This window comes from Cajanus cajan, chromosome 6 (assembly GCF_000230855.2).
Source record: "Cajanus cajan strain Asha chromosome 6, NIPB_CcT2T_4, whole genome shotgun sequence".
Lineage (NCBI taxonomy): Eukaryota > Viridiplantae > Streptophyta > Magnoliopsida > Fabales > Fabaceae > Cajanus > Cajanus cajan.
In genome coordinates, this window is record NC_138522.1 from 483,951 (window position 1) to 506,020 (window position 22,070).

General features: G+C 35.5%; 3 protein-coding genes across 3 annotated transcripts; 1 reads left to right on the plus strand and 2 right to left on the minus strand.

Annotated features, from left to right (window-relative positions):
* Positions 1-4,372: 4,372 nt before the first annotated feature.
* On the minus strand, positions 4,373-10,659 carry LOC114915821 (uncharacterized). Its single transcript, XM_083076435.1, has 2 exons — positions 9,662-10,659; positions 4,373-4,723 (listed from the first exon to the last, which is right to left on the minus strand). The coding sequence occupies exons 1-2, from the start codon at positions 10,503-10,505 to the stop codon at positions 4,686-4,688; spliced, it is 882 nt and encodes a 293-aa protein (XP_082932561.1). The 5' UTR covers positions 10,506-10,659; the 3' UTR covers positions 4,373-4,685.
* An 8,529-nt stretch (positions 10,660-19,188) lies between these two features.
* Positions 19,189-20,154, plus strand: LOC109810149 (uncharacterized). The gene is made up of 2 exons (XM_020373538.3): positions 19,189-19,411; positions 19,749-20,154. The coding sequence occupies exons 1-2, from the start codon at positions 19,298-19,300 to the stop codon at positions 20,043-20,045; spliced, it is 411 nt and encodes a 136-aa protein (XP_020229127.3). The 5' UTR covers positions 19,189-19,297; the 3' UTR covers positions 20,046-20,154.
* A 251-nt stretch (positions 20,155-20,405) lies between these two features.
* On the minus strand, positions 20,406-22,070 carry LOC109810148 (UNC93-like protein 1). The gene has a single exon (XM_020373537.3). It carries the CDS (start codon positions 21,827-21,829, stop codon positions 20,474-20,476), a length of 1,356 nt encoding a protein of 451 aa, XP_020229126.1. The 5' UTR covers positions 21,830-22,070; the 3' UTR covers positions 20,406-20,473.

Sequence of the window (22,070 nt, forward strand, 5' to 3'; positions counted from 1 at the left end):
GGATTTAACAATAATCCTTTTTTATACCATTTTCCTATAGTAGCTGCATCAGATCCACTTTCTCAATTATCACAAAAAGTAATACAAAATTTCCAATTTAATAAATACTTTTTAAAACTTTTATATTTTTTTTTAGCAACTTGGACTATGCATTTTACGCGTATACGATAAAAAAAAATGTGATGATATATACATTAAAAAAAAAATATGTTAAAAATGAAAATGATTTGCTATATAATTGACCGAATTTTTCTTGAGACTAAAAACATATTTGAATATGATTTAGAACTATTTTTTAGAAATTTTTTATTAGAAAAACTAATAAAAAAACTCTTAAAAAATTATATCAAGTCATACTTTAACTCTCCTCTATGTTATCCACGTCAAATATAATCAAATTAATTTAACTTTAATAAATTTATTTTTATCTATGCTAGTTTGCAATGAAATAAAGAAGAAGAAAATCCATGGTCAATAAACATCATGTTTAATGGTAAATGACTTGTAAATTTCACCATAAAAAATATGTATTAGATTATGATTTTAAAAGATTTTAAAATATTTTTTATTCTAAAAATGTCTTGTTAAGATAGTTAAAATTTTTAATGATAATTTAAGATTCAGTAATGTTTAATTAAGATAAAATTTGATGATATTAAATTAAAAAAAAATCACTTAAAAAGAATTTGTCGATATTAAAAAAAACATATTGATTTCAATTAATTTTTGAATGATGACTTTTGTGAGATATTTTTTTTAGTAGAATTTGCAAAAAGTTCACTTGTCTAACAATGTTATAAATTTTTTTTGAGATTTTGTATAATTTTTTTCTTCATTTTAATTCTCCTTTTTTTTTTCTCCTTAGAAGGTATATCACATAGGGATTTCATGAGAATATTTATCATGAAAAAAGTCTATTGTGTGTTTTAAAAAACTTTGTAGAAATGTAATAGTTTTAAAGATATTTTTTAAAAGACTTGGTAAAAATGTAATGACTTTTGAGACTCTTTTTTGAAAGACTTTTATAATCAATATTTTATAATATGAAATTTAAAGGAATTATATCATAAAAATTTATAAGATTTTAAAGGATTAATGAGATTTCAAAAGATAATATGAATTTTTTTTATAAATAATACTATTAATAAAAAATGATAAGATTTGAATAAAAAAAATTAATATTTTTTAATCTTTTAATAAACAATTATTTCTAACTTCTTATCCTTCTTGGTAACATTTTTACATATAACTTCTATGCATTGATATTTTCTCATTCATATTATTAAATTTGAATAATATGTTTAAATTTATGATTTTATTAAAAAATAGAATTATCAAAATTGACTCGTCTTAATGGGCTAACTCATTAGCCACTAGGTTAAACTAAGTAGATTCTTTATTTTTATGCTAAGAAAAGATTGAGTCTTGTCCTAGTTTGATGATATTTTTTTTTATTTTTTTACCTTTTAAATTATATGTAAAATTATTAAAATAAATAATTATTTTTAAGTTATATATGTCCGTGCATAAAAAACACACTTATATGTTAATTTAATTATATTTAAGTTAATATTACGTATAACTTAAACAGTGAAACTTTTTTCTCTCATAACCACACACACTTGACAAGTAAATAAATACTAACAAATACTATTAAATTGTAAAAACAAAAAAGAATTTAATAAAATTGACAATGTCAATAAATAATGAGATACAAGAAAGAGGGAGAGACATATAAATAGAGATATGGGAGGAAATAAGAGAGGGGGAGGGGGAGTGGGAGAGTGAGAGTGACAAAGAGAGAAGGAGAAAGATAAATAGACGAAAAGATGGGGAGAGCGGTGGGGGTGAGAATAAGAGTGAGAGAGAGTGAGAAAAAGAAATAGAAGGAGAGAGAAAGAAAGAGGAAGTGAGAATGAGAGAGAAAGAGAAATAAAAAGGAGAGAGACAAACATAACGACTTCTTGTTTTAAAAAGGATACTGTGATCTTTTTATATACATAAAACTGTTTTCCTAATTCGAGAAAGTTAGATTTTCATTCCCTTCATTAATTTTTTTTATGAAAAATTGAGATAAAAATAGTTATCGATAAATTATATTTTTAAGAGTTTTTTTAAATAACTATCAAACATGAGAAATTAGGATTCTTGCTTTAAGATTTTTAGAAAAATAAAAAGAGTTTGTGTTTCAAACACCCCCTTGGAGTGAGTTTATTTCATGGATTAAAAATTCATTCTCAAAATATTGAATTAGGAATGTCATATTCTCATTGTTCCGGCCAAGAGACGCGCTAGGGTTTTTTCCTAGGTCAAGCCTCAAAGCCAGAGCATTCAAGAGTGTAATCTGCCTGCTCAACTTTAGGGTTTTGGGTTTTATGGTACGTCGTTCATGGGCTTCTTGGGCCCCGAGAATCAAGGGATTTCCCTAACCGTTCTTATCATGATGGTGCGAGTTAATGGGAACGAGCTTGGTCGGATTCCGACCGACTGGACCCATACCGAGGGTCCAGTAAGGTAATTGCCGAGTGGTTCCCTTGTAGGCGAGAGGAATCGAGCTTAGCAGGTCGAGTCGGGCTATGACCGATTAGGTCTGTACTGAAACTTAGACGAGAGGTAACTTAGTCGGATTTTTACCTAGACAGTACACTAGTCGGATTTTTACCTAGACAGTACACTAGTTGGATTTTTACCTAGACGGTACACTAGTCGGGTTTTTACCTAGACGGTACACTTGTCGGGTTTTTACCTAGACGGTACACTTGTCGGGTTTTTACCTAGACGGTACACTAGCCCTCCAGCCTTGAGCGTGTAGGGCGAGAAGGCTTTGCTAGATAGAGGGTCGGCTTAGCCATTGCCGACCTGTCCCTTGTTAACCCCATGGTCGGAATCCGGCCTAGACCGTACACTAGCCCTCCAGCCTTGAGCGTGTAAGGCGAGAAGGCTTTGCTAGATAGAGGGTCGGCTTAGCCATTGCTGACCTGTCCCTTGTTAACCCCATGGTCGGAATCTGGCCTAGACCGTACACTAGCCCTCCAGCCTTGAGCGTGTAAGGCGAGAAGGCTTTGCTAGATAGAGGGTCGGCTTAGCCATTGCCGACCTGTCCCTTGTTAACCCCATGGTCGGAATCCGGCCTAGCCCGTACACTAGAAATATGGAGGTTTTAAAACCAAAACAATCGCCAGAATTTCGATCTCAACAAAAGGTATAGTAATTCTAAGTTAACCAAAAGTAGTCTCCGAAATTCTGATAACCATAAACAGTGAATCACAAATATCATTGCTTAGAAGTATCACCATTAAAACGAGTATAATCGCGTAAATTCCGATTGGCATACTCCATGCATCAAGATTATTCTAAGTTAAAAGATTGGGGCAATAAGTAATAGTCGTCAAGATTCCGGCTTCAATGAGTAACCGCCGAAATCCCGACTTCACTTACGATCCAAAAAATTCTAAGTAACAAAAACGGTTTTTACATGTTGGGTTCTTGAACAATAGTGATCGCCTCAAAGCCGATTACCTTTGTAAATGGATCACTATTATTTTAAGTTATCACGGGGTTTGATAAGAACCTAAATTCCGTTTAGCATAAGTCACGAAAAATACTTTCGATGACCAAATATAATCGGCCATATGCCGAGTTCAACAATGTTTTTTTTTTTTTTTTTTTTTTGAGTTTTGCGGGGTTGGATCACCCTATTGCTGATTCTATGTAATTGGAAAGAAAATTTGACCAAACAAATCGCCTAAGCTCCGAAAACAAACGGAAAATTTTTAGCATAAGTCATGAAAATTTTTCTAAATGAGTCGGTGATAATCCGATTTGTATAATGAGTTGAAAACCTTGTAAAATGAAATTTACTAGACCAACGGAAACTTTCCTAGTTGAAGATTAAAATATTCCGAAGCGAGTCGACCAAATTCTGAGTTGCATAACAAACAAAATTTCTGTCAGAATGAAATTTGCGTAACCATTCGGTAAAATTCCGAATCGTAAAAAAGAAGTGGAAATTTTCCAAGTTAAGCGTTAGATCTTACGACCCCAGTCGTTCCAATTCTGAATATTCAAAAAATTTTGTACGTTTAGTCGGCCAAAGTCTGATTCGCATAATGTATAGAACCAAATTTAATACGGCCGGTCGGCTGTGACACCCTCTACCCCGTTATTAATATACAACAAATGTAACAATAAAATATTTCTTATCTTCTTTTTGGGTAAATGAAATCTTTCATAGTTGAAAAATATTTCAAATATAACAAGGTAGAAGATTCACATTCGTAACTCATAAATCATAACTCCAGTGTAAAAATTATAAAAGAAAAGAAGTTAAGATTTTCAATACAATTTAGTGTAAAACAAGAAATCATATATATACAAATAATAATAAAGGAAATATAAATTAACTCCAGTAAAGGTGGCAGTGCCTCCTGGTTAGGAATTAATTTATACTCCCAAATCATATAATAAAAAATATAACAAAAATGTACATCTTGGTCTTTTATCAAGAACGTTCAAATTACAATTCTTAACATATATTTTCCTTGAATTATATATGTTATCTACATTATTTCTTCGTTAGAAATTACAAAAGAAGAGAAACTAAAGTTATAAAAACAATAACATATTAAACTAAAATAACTATGCCCCGATGTCACATCCTATCAGAGCATGCCCAATTGAAGCCTTTAAGCCTCATCACCAACATCCTCATGATGCTGATCACCTGCAACATAATTTAAACATATACAAAAACAACAAGGGAGTGAGAAACATCTCACTCAGTTTCAGGTGCAGAAATAAAGGCTAGATAGCACTCACACACACAACAAATATAAGTCACTTATAAATAATACACATACATCATCAATATCACATATATATTCATTTATCATGCAATGATGTCATGATCTTGACTTATAAATGCATGCATGTGGCGCCATAAGGAAGTTTCACATATCATCACTGGTGACCCTAAGGCACACCTGGTTACATCACTGGTGACCCAAAGGTACACCTGGTTACATCACTGGTGACCCTAAGGTACACCTGGTTACAAGTTACATCACTGGTGACCCTAAGATACACCTTGTTAGCATGTTACATCACTGGTATGCGGCCTCAGTGGCACACCTGGAATAATATATGCATATGATGCATGTCATACCATCATAATCTCATTGACTCAATATTTAACTTTTTACATGATTTCATTTAGTACATCATGTCCTCATTTGTCATAGTCTCATAATCATAGTTTGTCTCAATAGTCAATTCTTAGGTCTCATGTCATTTGTCCATATTTCACATGGTCATGTCATCAATACTCCTCTTAAGGTCCGCATAGGTATTCACAGAGATCCAGAGAGCATTCTTATTCATATTAAAACTCATTTATTATTAACATTAATTTCATATTCATTTATTACTTTCAACAAAGAACAAGGTAGAGTAAATAGAAAATCAGACAGAACAACGGCACTTTCAACAAAAACAAAGTAGAATAAATAGAAAATCGGACAGAACAACGGCACCTTCAACAAAAAGCAAAGTAGAGTAAATAGAAATTTAGACAGAACAACGGCACCTCCAACAAAAAAGCAAAGTAGAGTAAATAGAAATTAAACAGAATAACGACAAAGGATTGGGGGCCAATCCGACAAACAACTATCCAACAATTATCCCTACACCCCTGAGCGAGGTTCTCACTCCCCCCCCTTACCTGGATAAGCGGAGCTGAACTTAGGCAGAGCCTCCTCCTCTGGATTCCCTCTTCCTTTCTCTCTCTCTTTCTTTCTCTTTCTTTCTCTCTCTCTCTCTCTCTCTTCTCTTTCTCTCTCTAAAATTTCACTTTCTTCCTCTGTATAAAAATTTCACCCCCCTGCCCCTATTTATAGGCAATCTGACGCACCCGGAACGGCCCGTACTGATTTCGGAACGGCCCGTTCCGGATCCTTCAAATCTGGGCAAAATTTGTAACTGGAACGGCCCGTTCCAAAATCGAAACGGCCCGTTCCCAAAAAACCAGAACGGCCCGTTCTGAAACCAGAACGGCCCGTTCTCAATCTCAGAAGAACGGCCCGTTCTCCTTCCGGAACGGCCCGTTCTCCATACCAGAACGGCCCGTTCCAGGCCCGTTCTGGGACTACAAAAACCTCACATTTTCAACATTTGGAACGGCCCGTTCCACTTTTGGAACGGCCCGTTCCGAAACCCAAAATATCCCTATAACTTTATTAAAATTACGAAAATGCCATTAACAAAAATAATAATAATTTGGGTGTTACAATTCTCCCCTCCTTTTAGAAATTTCGTCCCCGAAATTTACCTGAAAACAGAAATGGATGAGCTTCTCGCATCTTGCTTTCTAATTCCCATGTAGCACTTTCTTCAATATTTCCTCCCCAAACGACCTTAACCAAAGGGATTTCCTTTCCTCTTAGTTGTTTCACTCTCTTGTCATCAATCCTTAGAGGAACCGTTTCATAAGTAAGATTATCCTTCAACTGAATGTTGTCAGACTCAATGATATGGGAAGGATCATGGACATACTTTCTGAGTTGGGAAACATGAAAGACACTATGGAGATTTGAAAGAGATGGAGGCAAAGCAATTTGATAGGTCACTTCACCGATTCTTTTAAGAATTTGATAAGGACCAATGAAACGTGGAGTAAGCTTACGGGATTTCAGTGCTCTGCCTACTCCTGTCCAAGGAGTGACTTTAAGGAATACATGATCACCTTCTTTAAACTTAAGGTCTTTTCTCCTCTTGTCATTATAACTCTTTTGCCTACTCTGGGTTGCTCTCATCTTCTCTTGGATCATCTTAACCTGTTCAGTAGTTTGTTGAACTATCTCAGGTCCTAACATGACATTCTCTCCAGGTTCTACCCAACATAAAGGTGTTCTACATCTCCTACCATACAGAGCCTCATATGGTGCCATCCCAATACTAGAATGGTAGCTATTATTGTAGGTAAATTCTATCAAAGGTAGGAAACTATCCCAACTACCCCCACGTTCTAAGATGCAAGCCCTCAACAAGTCTTCCAAAGATTGTATGGTTCTCTCAGTTTGGCCATCTGTTTGGGGATGGTAAGCTGAACTCAATCTAAGCTTAGTGCCTAAAGCCTTATGCAAACTCTCCCAAAATCTAGAGGTGAACCTAGGATCTCTATCAGACACAATACTAGTAGGAACTCCATGCAACCTCACGATCTCACTGATGTACAACTTGGTTAACCTCTCCAAAGAGTACCTAATATTAATGGGAATAAAATGGGCAGACTTAGTCAATCTATCCACAATGACCCATATAGCATCCAAGTTCTTCACAGTCTTAGGTAACCCAACTACAAAATCCATAGAGATGCTATCCCACTTCCACACAGGCACATCTAAAGGTTGCATCAAACCTGAAGGTTTTTGGTGTTCTACCTTAGCTTTCTGACATACTAAGCAAGCATACACAAATTCCTCCACTTCCCTCTTCATCTTAGGCCACCAAAACATCTTCTTAAGGTCTTGGTACATCTTAGTGGCTCCTGGATGGATACTAAGGATACTCTTATGACCTTCTTCCAGGATTGCTCTCTTAAGTTCTGGCACACTAGGAATGCACAACCTATCCTTAAATCTTAAAACTCCATCCACTCCAATTCTAAACTCACTTTTCACAGCTTGATTCAACTTCTCTACCCGACTCAATAAGAAAGGATCCATCTTCTGACCTTCTCTAATCTCATCTATCAAGCTATTAGTCACTCTTAAAGCTCCCAACTTAATACTCTTAGAGGTCAACTCACACCCTAAGCTCATATCCCTAAACTCCTCAATCATTTTCATTTCCCTAATCATCAAGGAAGACATTCTCAAATATTTTCTACTCAAAGCATCAGCTACAACATTAGCCTTGCCAGGGTGATAATTTAATTGAAAGTCATAATCCTTAAGAAACTCTAACCATCTCCTCTGCCTCATATTCAATTCCTTTTGGTCAAACAAGTACTTAAGGCTTTTATGGTCACTAAAAACCTCAAATCTAGACCCAAACAAGTAATGTCTCCACAACTTGAGCACAAAAACTATTGCAGCTAACTCAAGGTCATGGGTAGGATAGTTTTGCTCATGAATTTTAAGTTGTCTTGAAGCATAGGCTACTACCTTACCCTCCTGCATAAGCACTCCTCCTAAACCCAATTTAGAAGCATCACAAAATACCTCAAAAGTCTTACTAGGATCAGGTAATACTAACACAGGAGCACTAGTTAATCTCCTCTTAAGTTCTTGAAAACTTTCCTCACACTTAGAATCCCACACAAAAGGTTGGTCTTTCTTCGTCAGCTTAGTCAAAGGAAGAGCTAGCCTAGAGAAATTCTCTATAAACCTTCTGTAATAACCAGCTAGTCCTAGAAAACTCCTAATCTCAAATACTGATTTAGGTGTTCTCCACTCTAACACAGCTTCTACCTTAGCAGAATCTACAGCTATTCCACCCTTGGATATCACATGTCCTAGAAAGTTCACACTATCCAACCAAAATTCACATTTTGACAATTTTGCATACAACTGCCTCTCCTTAAGGGTTTGAAGAACGATCCTAAGGTGCTGAACATGCTCCTCCCTAGTCTTGGAATACACTAGGATATCATCTATGAAGACCACTACAAATCTATCCAAGTAAGGGTGAAAGATCCTATTCATGTAGTCCATAAAAACACCAGGTGCATTAGTCACACCAAAAGGCATAACTAAATACTCATAGTGCCCATAGCGGGTTCTAAAGGCAGTCTTAGGAACATCCTCAGCTCTCACTCTAATCTGATGGTATCCTGACCTTAAATCTATCTTACTGAACACACAAGCTCCAACTAGTTGATCCATAAGGTCATCTATCCTAGGCAAAGGATACTTATTCTTAATGGTCACTTTATTCAGTTGCCTATAGTCTACGCACAACCTCATGCTCCCATCTTTCTTCTTAACCAACAAAACAGGCGCTCCCCAAGGCGAGACACTAGGCCTAATGAATTGTTTTCCTTGTAATTCCTCTATTTGTTTCTTAAGCTCAACTAACTCTGTAGGGGACATCCTATAGGGTGCTATAGATATAGGTGGGGTACCTGGTACTAAGTCTATGCTAAACTCAATCTCTCTCTCAGGTGGTAAACTAGACACTTCCTTAGGAAATACTTCTGGAAATTCTCTCACTAAGGGAATCTCATCTAGCTTACTATCAGTCTCAAGTGTTAAAGAAGCTAAGATCATGTACACTTTTTCATTGTCTTTTAAACAAGTTTTAATGTCAGCAGCACTAAGAAATTCCGTACTCTTACATTCACCAAAGGAAATAGATTTCTCAAAGCAGTTTAAAAGGACATGGTGAGAAGATAACCAATCCATACCAAGAATTACATCTAATTGACTAAGAGGCAAACAAATTAAGTCAACTAGAAACTGCTTATCAGAAACTGTCAAAGGACATTTCAAACACACTAGGGATGTAGTCACAGGACCATTAGTAGGGGTTTCAACAACTAGATCAAAATCTAACAAAGACACAGGCAAATTCAATTTTTGGACACAAGAGACAGAAATAAAGGAATGAGTTGCACCAGAATCAAATAGTACAACAAAAGGAGTCTCAGCTATGAAACAAGTACCTTGTATCAAATTTTCTGACCGAGAAGCTTCAGCACCACTAAGAGCAAATACTCTCCCCACAGTCTTTGGACGCTCAGTTTGCGAACCCGATCCCATAACACGTGTTCTTTGTGATTCAGGACATTGGGTACTGATGTGACCTTTACCATTGCAGTTGAAGCAGGTAACTTCCCTGTCACGACACTCAGACTGATTATGACCAACAAGTCCACACTTCCAGCATCTTACTGAAGGAGTGGACACAGACCCTCCAACACTTCCAGTAGCACTAACAGTGGATCCTCTAGTAAGCAACTTGCTTTTATTAGCAGCAGCTTTACTCCCTTGAAATCTATTAGAAGCGGAGTAAGGCTTGCTCCTACCCGAAGTACTAGAACTCACAGCACGGATAGGACCTCCAACTCCTTTATAAAAAGCAGCACGAGCACGGTTGTCATGATCATAAATGCTGCACTTATTGACCAGAGTGGGAAAGTGATATATCTCCTGATAGTTAATTGCAGTTTTCACTTCAGGACGCAGACCATTTACAAATTTTATGCATTTAGCTCTTTCACCACCCTCACCATGGTAGTGTGTGCAATAACGAACCAAAGCATCAAATTTGGCAGCATACACAGCCACTGTGTCGTTCCCTTGATTCAGCTCAAGGAATTCCATTTCTTTCCGACTTCTCACATCATCCGGGAAATACTTCTCAAGAAAGACCTTCTTGAAGTTGTCCCAATTCAAGTGCACCCCTCCATCAATCATCCTCCGAAGTGCTCCTTCCCACCAAAAATGAGCATCAGCAGTCAACATGAATGTGGCCAACTTCACCTTCTGAGCGATGGGACAATCCATAACATTGAAATTTTTTTTCTATTTCTGTTAGCCAATTCATAGCAGCATCTGGGTCATATCCTCCTTTAAAGGTAGGTGGGTGATTTCGTTGAAATTGCTCCAACCAGTTAGGAGCGACCTCAGTCCTATAGTTATTATTCATAGCTTGTGCTAATGCTTGAAGAGCATCGGCAATCACACGATCATTTCTACCAGCCATAGTCTAAGAAAATAATACAATCAATAAACATAATCAATCATCATACTATCATACCAACAAGTTTTACAATCAATTCAGTCCATCATTCATGTACCAAATAAACATAGTAAACCAAATAAGCATAGTAAACTCATAACTCACGGTCGATTAGATCGACCTGCTCTGATACCACTAAATGTGACACCCTCTACCCCGTTATTAATATACAACAAATGTAACAATAAAATATTTCTTATCTTCTTTTTGGGTAAATGAAATCTTTCATAGTTGACAAATATTTCAAATATAACAAGGTAGAAGATTCACATTCGTAACTCATAAATCATAACTCCAGTGTAAAAATTATAAAAGAAAAGAAGTTAAGATTTTCAATACAATTTAGTGTAAAACAAGAAATCATATATATACAAATAATAATAAAGGAAATATAAATTAACTCCAGTAAAGGTGGCAGTGCCTCCTGGTTAGGAATTAATTTATACTCCCAAATCATATAATAAAAAATATAACAAAAATGTACATCTTGGTCTTTTATCAAGAACGTTCAAATTACAATTCTTAACATATATTTTCCTTGAATTATATATGTTATCTACGTTATTTCTTCGTTAGAAATTACAAAAGAAGAGAAACTAAAGTTATAAAAACAATAACATATTAAACTAAAATAACTATGCCCCGATGTCACATCCTATCAGAGCATGCCCAATTGAAGCCTTTAAGCCTCATCACCAACATCCTCATGATGCTGATCACCTGCAACATAATTTAAACATATACAAAAACAACAAGGGAGTGAGAAACATCTCACTCAGTTTCAGGTGCAGAAATAAAGGCTAGATAGCACTCACACACACAACAAATATAAGTCACTTATAAATAATACACATACATCATCAATATCACATATATATTCATTTATCATGCAATGATGTCATGATCTTGACTTATAAATGCATGCATGTGGCGCCATAAGGAAGTTTCACATATCATCACTGGTGACCCTAAGGCACACCTGGTTACATCACTGGTGACCCAAAGGTACACCTGGTTACATCACTGGTGACCCTAAGGTACACCTGGTTACAAGTTACATCACTGGTGACCCTAAGATACACCTTGTTAGCATGTTACATCACTGGTATGCGGCCTCAGCGGCACACCTGGAATAATATATGCATATGATGCATGTCATACCATCATAATCTCATTGACTCAATATTTAACTTTTTACATGATTTCATTTAGTACATCATGTCCTCATTTGTCATAGTCTCATAATCATAGTTTGTCTCAATAGTCAATTCTTAGGTCTCATGTCATTTGTCCATATTTCACATGGTCATGTCATCAATACTCCTCTTAAGGTCCGCATAGGTATTCACAGAGATCCAGAGAGCATTCTTATTCATATTAAAACTCATTTATTATTAACATTAATTTCATATTCATTTATTACTTTCAACAAAGAACAAGGCAGAGTAAATAGAAAATCAGACAGAACAACGGCACTTTCAACAAAAACAAAGTAGAATAAATAGAAAATCGGACAGAACAACGGCACCTTCAACAAAAAGCAAAGTAGAGTAAATAGAAATTTAGACAGAACAACGGCACCTCCAACAAAAAAGCAAAGTAGAGTAAATAGAAATTAAACAGAATAACGACAAAGGATTGGGGGCCAATCCGACAAACAACTATCCAACAATTATCCCTACACCCCTGAGCGAGGTTCTCACTCCCCCCCTTACCTGGATAAGCGGAGCTGAACTTAGGCAGAGCCTCCTCCTCTGGATTCCCTCTTCCTTTCTCTCTCTCTTTCTTTCTCTTTCTTTCTCTCTCTCTCTCTCTTCTCTTTCTCTCTCTAAAATTTCACTTTCTTCCTCTGTATAAAAATTTCACCCCCCTGCCCCTATTTATAGGCAATCTGACGCACCCGGAACGGCCCGTACTGATTTCGGAACGGCCCGTTCCGGATCCTTCAAATCTGGGCAAAATTTGTAACTGGAACGGCCCGTTCCAAAATCGAAACGGCCCGTTCCCAAAAAACCAGAACGGCCCGTTCTGAAACGAGAACGGCCCGTTCTCAATCTCAGAAGAACGGCCCGTTCTCCTTCCGGAACGGCCCGTTCTCCATACCAGAACGGCTCGTTCCAGGCCCGTTCTGGGACTACAAAAAACCTCACATTTTCAACATTTGGAACGGCCCGTTCCACTTTTGGAACGGCCCGTTCCGAAACCCAAAATATCCCTATAACTTTATTAAAATTACGAAAATGCCATTAACAAAAATAATAATAATTTGGGTGTTACATCGGCCATATTCCGATCCATGTGATGCCGTGTTGCAAGATGAATGACAATCGGTCTAAAGCCGTGTCGAGTTTGTGCTCGTCCAGTCGAATTTGAACCGATCAATCACGATTTTTGGTCTTCGAGTTATTTATACTCGCCCAGTCAGATTTTTGCCGACAATCACGAGTTTGTCTTCGAGTTATTTATACTCGCCCAGTCGGACTTTTGCCGACAATCACGAGTTTGTCTTCGAGTTATTTATACTCGCCCAGTCGGACTTTTGCCGACAATCACGAGTTTTATCAATCGAGTTATTTATACTCGCCCAGCCGCACTATTGCCGACAATCACGAGTTTTATCAATCGAGTTATTTATACTCGCCCAGCCGGACTATTGCCGACAATCACGAGTTCTTCGAGTTATTTATACTCGCCCAGCCGGACTTTTGCCGACAATCACGAGTTTTATCAATCGAGTTATTTATACTCGCCCAGCCAGACTATTGCCGACAATCACGAGTTCTTCGAGTTATTTATACTCGCCCCGCCGGACTTTTGCCGACAATCACGAGTTTGGTCTTCGAGTTATTTATACTCGCTCAGCCGGACTATTGCCGATAATCACGAGTTTGCCTACAAGTCAGAATCAATTTGAAAATAATGATTTTATTATTTGATGGTACCTCATTAAAAACCTTTTTAGCATAACACCCTCGCAGCAGACTCCCATGCTTCCTCCACGAATTGACATCTGAGCACGAAAGTCCATTAGATGTTGACTAGGATCCTGTTTCGCGTCAAACGGTTCCACCTGCTGATACGAAGCTGTTCTTTGACAAACCAGTCCTCAGATTGACAATCCGAACGGTCAGAATGAAGAACCTCAATTCCTGAACCTATAGTCCAAAAATCAGGCCGATCCAACGGTGAACGACTTCACACCGATTAAAACACAGTACCAGCTCTGTTTTGTGCTGGAACACTTTCACCTACTGATATGGAGCTGTTGTTCGACAAACCAGTCCTCAGATTGACAATCCGAACGGTCCGAATGAAGAACCTCACTTCCTGAACCTATAGCCCAAAAATCAGGCCGATCCAACGGTGAACGACTTCACACCGATTAAAACACAGTACCAGCTCTGTTTTGTGCTGGAACACTTTCACCCACTGATATGGAGCTGTTTTTCGACAAACCAGTCCTCAGATTGACAATCCGAACGGTCAGAATGAAGAAACACATTTCTGGAACCTATAGTCCAAAAATCAGCTCGATCCAATGGTGCAAGACCTTACACGGACGAAAAACAGAGCCCACTCTGTTTTTGTGCGGGAAACTTCCTCTCCTTCTCTCTCTCTGGGTCGCGCTCCTCTTTCATGCCATTGATCATGGTCATCATCTCCTCCATGGTTGGTGGTTGCGAGTTGTTGTTGTTGCCGCCTCTCGCTATGGTAAAGTGTAGGTTTTTTTTTTTGTTTCTTGGGGCATAGGAAGAGTTTCACCGTAGCCCCACGGTGGGCGCCAAAATGTTCCGGCCAAGAGACGCGCTAGGGTTTTTTCCTAGGTCAAGCCTCAAAGCCAGAGCATTCAAGAGTGTAATCTGCCTGCTCAACTTTAGGGTTTTGGGTTTTATGGTACATCGTTCATGGGCTTCTTGGGCCCCGAGAATCAAGGGATTTCCCTAACCGTTCTTATCATGATGGTGCGAGTTAATGGGAACGAGCTTGGTCGGATTCCGACCGACTGGACCCATACCGAGGGTCCAGTAAGGTAATTGCCGAGTGGTTCCCTTGTAGGCGAGAGGAATCGAGCTTAGCAGGTCGAGTCGGGCTATGACCGATTAGGTCTGTACTGAAACTTAGACGAGAGGTAACTTAGTCGGATTTTTACCTAGACAGTACACTAGTCGGATTTTTACCTAGACAGTACACTAGTTGGATTTTTACCTAGACGGTACACTAGTCGGGTTTTTACCTAGACGGTACACTTGTCGGGTTTTTACCTAGACGGTACACTTGTCGGGTTTTTACCTAGACGGTACACTAGCCCTCCAGCCTTGAGCGTGTAGGGCGAGAAGGCTTTGCTAGATAGAGGGTCAGCTTAGCCATTGCCGACCTGTCCCTTGTTAACCCCATGGTCGGAATCCGGCACCGTACACTCATATTTGTTTAAATGTTTGAAAAATATTCTCAAGTACAATTTATTCCTAGGAAAGTAGGTACAACATAATTCACTTTATTACTTCATTTTGATTCCCATGGCCGAGGATAGAAAAATTGTATTCTCATGAAATTGTAGGAAATTATATTTTAATCCACTTTTCAACTCATTTTTTTCAATTAATTTAAAATTTTAAAATATTCTCAAAAATGTTAAAATTTCACTAAACACATTGTTAAATATTCCCATGAATAACATTCCATTGATAATATTCCTAAGAATGTGATTTATGGGAAAGTAGTAACATACTTCAAAACAAACATCCCCTCAAGTTTATATTTTTATCCCTTTCGAATGTACATTTCACATACTAATTTTATAGACTAAATTTCATTTTTATTTATTTTATTTTTGTCAATCTGTAATTTTGGTCTTATATTTAAAAATATAGATATTTAGTCTCTTTAATTTTAAAAATATAAAATTATGATTCTCTCATTAAATTAACATTTATTGATAGTTAAGTTTTAATGTTTATTCATATGTAAAGGATGTGATATTTTGAGATAAAAAACACTTAAAAAATATAAATAAAATTTATTAATAAAATAAATACTAATCACTTGTTAAAATAGATAAAAAAAAATTCTGTATGTTTTTTTAAATTGTTTATTTTTATATATCATATCATTAAATATCATGTTACTTAAATGATGACATATCATTAAACAACATCAAAATTTATTAATTAATATCAAATTAACAATAGGACAAAAATGTATATTTTGAAAAATATGGGGACTACATATCTCTATTCTAAAATAGAGGGACCAAAACTATGAATTGATAAAAATAAAAGGATCAAAAGTGTAATTTAGCCAATTTTATAAATAACTTAAAAAATTATCTTAAATTGTGTTTAAATGAAAAAATTTAAAAGTTAAAATGTTTAAAATTTTAATTATTTTGATAATTTAATTTAATTTAAATTTATGAAATTTTAAATATTTAATTTTCACTTTAAACAAATTATTTTTAATGTATTTAAAATTTTGATATTTCAATATTAACTTTTACTGAAAATAAGTATTAATTAAGTTTTAATAATAATAAAAATAATGATAGATAATACTTAATAATTTAAAATAATTTAAAATATTTAATAATTTAAAAATATTGATAAATTACATATCAATATTAATAGATATTTTTTAAAAAAATATATAGAGAAAAAATAATAGATAAATGAAATAGATAAAAAAAGAAGATAGAGAATAAAAAAGAAGAAAGAGTGAGAATGGAAAAGAAGACAAGAGAGAAGAAAGAACTTAATGCCAGATAAGATTGGAGAGAGAGAAAGAAAAATAGAAGGAAAAAAGAAAGTCAAAACAAAATTCAAAAATTTTGGTTAAATTGTTAAATAATTAAATTATATATAAATTTTACTTAAAAAATCTTACAAAATCTATTAATTTAAATAATTCATTATAAAATCAATTGATAACCATAATAAAATCATATATATATAATATAAAATTAATTATAATATCTATTAGTTTTTAATAAATTATTGTTATTATACTTTATTTTTTAAAGTAAATTTTCTTCACTTTGAAAACTTATTTTTTTATTATTAAATTTGAAGGTTTTTTTTCTGATTTGTTTGGAAGTGATTTTTTCATTCAAACTTCATTTTTTTTTACCAAAAGAGAACGTATACCTGATACGTACTCTGATAGTCATAAGTTGATTTTTTGGAATTTAAATTAAATAATTCACTCCTTTCCTATTTAAAACTTTAATTTTCTTTTAGAAAACGTAAACATATATAATACACATTTTTTTCACCGGAACAAACGTAGTATATACATTGTTTGACTTTTAAAACTTAAATTAATGCTCGATTGTTTCAAAATTAGAAAGGGTTCATTTTGATAAAATTAATGTTGAATGTTGAATAAAAATAGAAAATTAGGACTAATTTAACAACATTTACAGATCTTATTTACATTAATGGTAGCATGGTATGTTTGGAAAACTTAACGAGTAAGTTAGCTCAAAATTTAAAAGTTAATTAATAGTTTTATTATAATCATGATTTAGAGAAATATTTAACGACTTTTTAATGATTAATCTTTATTTAAAAAATATTATTGAGCATCTTTTATAAAATTTATTTTTAATTATTTTTTTGCACATTTGCAAGTTTAAAATTAGAGATTTTACACAAGAGATCGAATTTTATTCGATTCAAATTAATTATTAAATTTTATTAGAAAATATAACTTAATATATTTTTTTTTCAATCACATTTTTCTTATTCACTAGATTCAAAGTAGAGTCTTAATTTACTTAAATTATTCAATCTTATACTATTTGAACTAATAACTTATTAAAAACTGAATGAAAATATTTACTAAAATTTATTAATAAAATATAAAATCACATGAAACTACACTGTTTCCGCCAAACCATGAAAATTGGTGACTATATTTTCAAATATTTACATTTTCACATTTTAATTATTTAAAAGCATTTGTCATCTTTCATTTTCTAGTAAAAAATCCATTAAAATACAATTAAATAATTTGTATCTACTTGAAATAATTTTTTTTTTATAAAGTTTTAAAATTTTATTTACATATCACTTCTTCCAAAAATTTATTTTTTGCCTATATTTTTTATCGATAATTTTTTATTAAACTGTATAATAATTAAAAATTAATGTAATGTTAAAATAATAAAAGAAAATAATAGTGAATTTGGTGACAACAAACTATAAAAAGTACTACTATAAGTATGAGCACCTTCAATGTTGACCTGTTATAAGTTCTTAATTTTAAGCATTAGTTCTTATAAGTACTTCTTATTGAAACATATGCTTTGTTGACAACATGGTTTCTTAAACTAAGAACCGACTCTCAAATAAGTAATATCTCCTTAATATTAAAATATTAAAAAAAATTATGTCTCTTTCTTTAATCAACCAACAAGTACAACGCAGGATGAGTTGTAAATAAAAAATTATAAAAATATAAATTGTTTATATGATCTTTTATCGGAATAAAACTTGTAAAATTATGGTGTGGATTGCTTTAGAAATATTTGGTAAAAGAGAAATTTTTTATAATCTAAAAATCATAAAGCATGAGAATCATAATTCTTTAAATTAATTAAATATATTTGATTAATCATATGTAAATTTTTTTTTTTTTAAAGTATTAGAAGGAATATAATATGATCAAGGATATGCATTTGTCTTGCGAACCTTCAATTAAATGGTTGGCTAGTGGACTAAAAACACAAAAAAAAAATTAAATTTTCTACTATAATTTAAATAAAGTCTACATACTTATTTGAAATTATTATTCTTAAACTAAGCAAGCTTGAATGACATGCATGTAATGTAACAAAGGAAATATCAACTTGTAAATTTGTTCATAATTTATTTATGAAGTCACTGAATGCCTATAGCCTAAAGATAAGATGAATGTGGAAAACTTGAAATTTGGATTCATCGTGACTTACATGAACACCGATAATGTTCAGTAAGTGTATATTATGTGTATAGCAGATAGTGTACATAAGATTCCAATCCATCACAATCCAAAAAGTGCACACCATAAAGTGTATACAATGTCTTGTAAATATATGATTTTCCAAAAAAAAACAACAAACTTACATGATATAGAAAAATGAACTAATGCAGGTAAAGTCACACAACCTGAATTACTATTAGAAGATCATATTACATGAATGAAATATTTGTATGAAGTAAAAGACAGAATTGTAAAAGTATTCATATAATTTTATTTTTCCTTGATTTCCATACAACCCTCATAACTGGCTCCACAAACCACAACCTTAAAATAGAAGGGAAGGCTAGCTATGATGACCAATTCTAATGGTCAGCTATGCAAATACGAAAAAGTCGCATTGCATTTGGCCAGAAAACAGAAATTGGTAAAGTAAGCCGAAAATTGCTCCTAAAATTGATATCCTAGAAAGGTATATATAATGCTGTTTGGCCAACAAGAGTTCTCACCCTCAACATTCTTTCCTTTGTACTGTGAATTGGAGCTTTCTCCCTCCATCACACAACCTTCTCATTCCTCCTTATTTAACTTACATTTAATAATGGGGGGTTGTGTGAGCGGTCCAAAGGATGTTGCCTTGAACGAAGGAGAGGAGGCTCCCATTGAAACTCCTGTCACACCACCGAATGTTGAGGAAAAGGTCGATGTTGCTCAGGTTTTTCTTCTCTCTCTCTCTAATTTATTAAATATATTTAATTTTTAAAATCTCATATAAAATACATATTACATCTCATAAATATTCTGGATCACATTTATGATAGATAATGTCCTCATTTATAATGATATAAATATATTTGAATTAAGAATATTATATTAAATAAAATTCATTTTATTACAATATACTTATATTTGAGTTCAAAAGTTTTAAGCATTTTTTATTTATATATTGATAGACGGAAATCTCTAACGTGGCACGATTGACAGAAACTGGATGATTGTTATTTTCTTTAGTTTTGTTTTTTCTAATTTAAAATAACATTTGTATGGTGCAGGAGAACAACCAAGAAGAGGCTGAGAAGAATGAAGAGCCTTTGGTAGATGTCTCCGACTCTAAAGAGGAGAAAGTGGAAGCCAAGGTAGAGGAAGCTGAGGTTGTTGCTGTCGTTGAGACCAAGGAACCTGAAAAGGAAGAAGTTAAGGTTGAAGCTGTAGTTGAGACCAAGGAACCTGAAAAGGAAGAAGTTAAGGTTGAAGCTGTAGTTGAGACCAAGGAACCTGAAAAGGAAGAAGTTGAGGCAGAACAACCCAAAGCAGAGGAGAAAACCGAGGCAACTCTTGTAACTGTGTAATCGCATTACTTGTAACTCTTAGTACTACATGGTTCAGGGGCCATCTGATTCATATCATTCCACTTCTTTGAGCAAGACATTTCAATAATAGAAACTTATTTTTTATTTATGTCTTCTGAATTAATTTGTTAGTTTTTTTTTTTGTCGTAACGAAAATAAGTTTAATAAATGGGCTAAACATATTAAATAATGAAGTGAACCCATAATCATAGTCATTGAAAAATCTGTATGTATATCTAATTTTCACCCTTGGTAAATATTTATTCCCTTTCACGTGACGAGTTATCCATCCTAGAATAATTGCAAGGTTTGATAGTTGCGATATAAATTGCATTATTGTGGGCAAAAACAAGAGAGAAGTGAGTAGCAAGAGACATTGTGAGTTTTATATGTGATAAAAAAGCAAATGAGAAGAGAGATAAGAGTATCTATGTTGACGATGAAGGAGCAACTTGTTTGACGGAGTCATCTTGTGGGTCCTTCTCGTCTTTGACAGCCAAGAGAACCAAAAGTAACAGCAAGGGATAACTGAGAGTAGTGAGCACCCAATTGACAATCAACTGGTTCATAGAGGAGACACTATGGTTATCAATTTGCCAAGCGACGGCAGCCCCAGCACTTTGAATCCCTTTATAAAAGCCAGAGTACCTGCTAAGAATCTCAGAGTCGTTAGCCAGTGCTCCAATAACCCAATAGACCATGCTCTGAAACATGGCATCAAGCAAGCCGAAGCTGAAGTACAAGAGAAAGGGTCCGGCATAGCGAGATCGGGAGTCCTTGAAGTCCAAGATCTTAGGGTGGGGGTGGATCTCATTGGCAAGGGCACCCCCCCAAATAGCAGAACCAAGAAGGGCCACCACCGCAATCCCCACCAGCCCTCTCTTCCTTCGACTCTTGAAGCTGAAATCCATCACATACCCAATCCCCACGGAGCCCACCATCTGGGCGCCCCAGTAGAACACGTTGTTAAACCCCCTCGTCCTCAAATTGAACTGCGTCTTGTTCACGTGGTTGAACTGGTACGTGTAGAAGAAGTTGCTCGACCAAGACGCCGGCACAATCAGAAGCATCTTCCAGTTGTAGAACAGTTTCGCAATCTCAAAACACTCCGAAACCACGTTCGAGTACAACATGCTGCTGCACCTGCTTCCGTCGTCGCGGATCACCTTACTCGCCGGGAGAATACTCAACGACAGAACAGCCCCAACCGACATAAATACCATGAACCCGATGTACGTCCCGTCGTTCACGGTGGCCGCATCGTCGCCACGGCCGTAATTTAAGATGAAGGGGATTAAGCCGCCGATGACACCCCCCATGTTGAAGATGCTCCAGAAAATGGAAATGTAAGTGCCCTTGCGATTCTCCGGCGGGTACGAGGTCATGATGGCGCCCTCCGCCGCCCAGAGGAGGCCGGCGCCGATTCCGAGAACGGCGCCGGCGATTATGGCGAAGAGCTGGTGTTGGTAGTGGTTGTAATAAAGGAAGGAAGCCGCGTAGAGGACGTAGGTGGAGCAACCTGCGAAGAGGGTTAAGTGGGGTCCTAGGATGTTGTAGATTCCGCCGCCGAGGATGCCGAAGACGGCGAAGGCGGTGTAGAGTGCGGTGAGGGCGTTGTTGGAGGCAGTGGAGTTGACCTGGCCGCCGCCACCCATGCCGGAGAGGGCGTTGAACATGCCGGGGCAGCAGAAGCAGACCAAGCCGATGAGCACGATCTGGACCAAGGGTGAATTGTAACGAAAACGCCACTTGGTTTCTGCGTTTTCATCTCCGGTGGTACCCATTTCCGAAAGGGGGAGAATTGATTGTGCGAGGAGTGTTTGAGGTAACGGGAGAATTTAAGGGCGAGAGTGATGAGTAGAAGAGAGTACTATAATAATATGACAAATTTGGAGTAAAATTTTTGTACTATTCAGTTGCTACCACTTGGCAACCAAGCAGCTACGCATTTCAGATGCTTACGCAAGCTCTTTGTCGCCGCGGAAATGTCCCTTCTCAAAGATCAAACACGGGTTTTTCTACTTT

Excerpts from the sequence above, each read along its gene's own strand:
- LOC109810149 (XM_020373538.3), top strand. The coding sequence starts at position 19,298 with ATGGGGGGTTGTGTGAGCGGTCCAAAGGATGTTGCCTTGAACGAAGGA. Across the intron at positions 19,412-19,748 it reads AAAAGGTCGATGTTGCTCAG|GAGAACAACCAAGAAGAGGC; the intron begins GTTTTTCTTCTC and ends TGTATGGTGCAG.
- LOC109810148 (XM_020373537.3), bottom strand. The coding sequence starts at position 21,829 with ATGGGTACCACCGGAGATGAAAACGCAGAAACCAAGTGGCGTTTTCGT.
- LOC114915821 (XM_083076435.1), bottom strand. The coding sequence starts at position 10,505 with ATGGATTGTCCCATCGCTCAGAAGGTGAAGTTGGCCACATTCATGTTG. Across the intron at positions 4,724-9,661 it reads GTCAGAAAATTTGATACAAG|GTGATCAGCATCATGAGGAT; the intron begins GTACTTGTTTCA and ends ATTATGTTGCAG.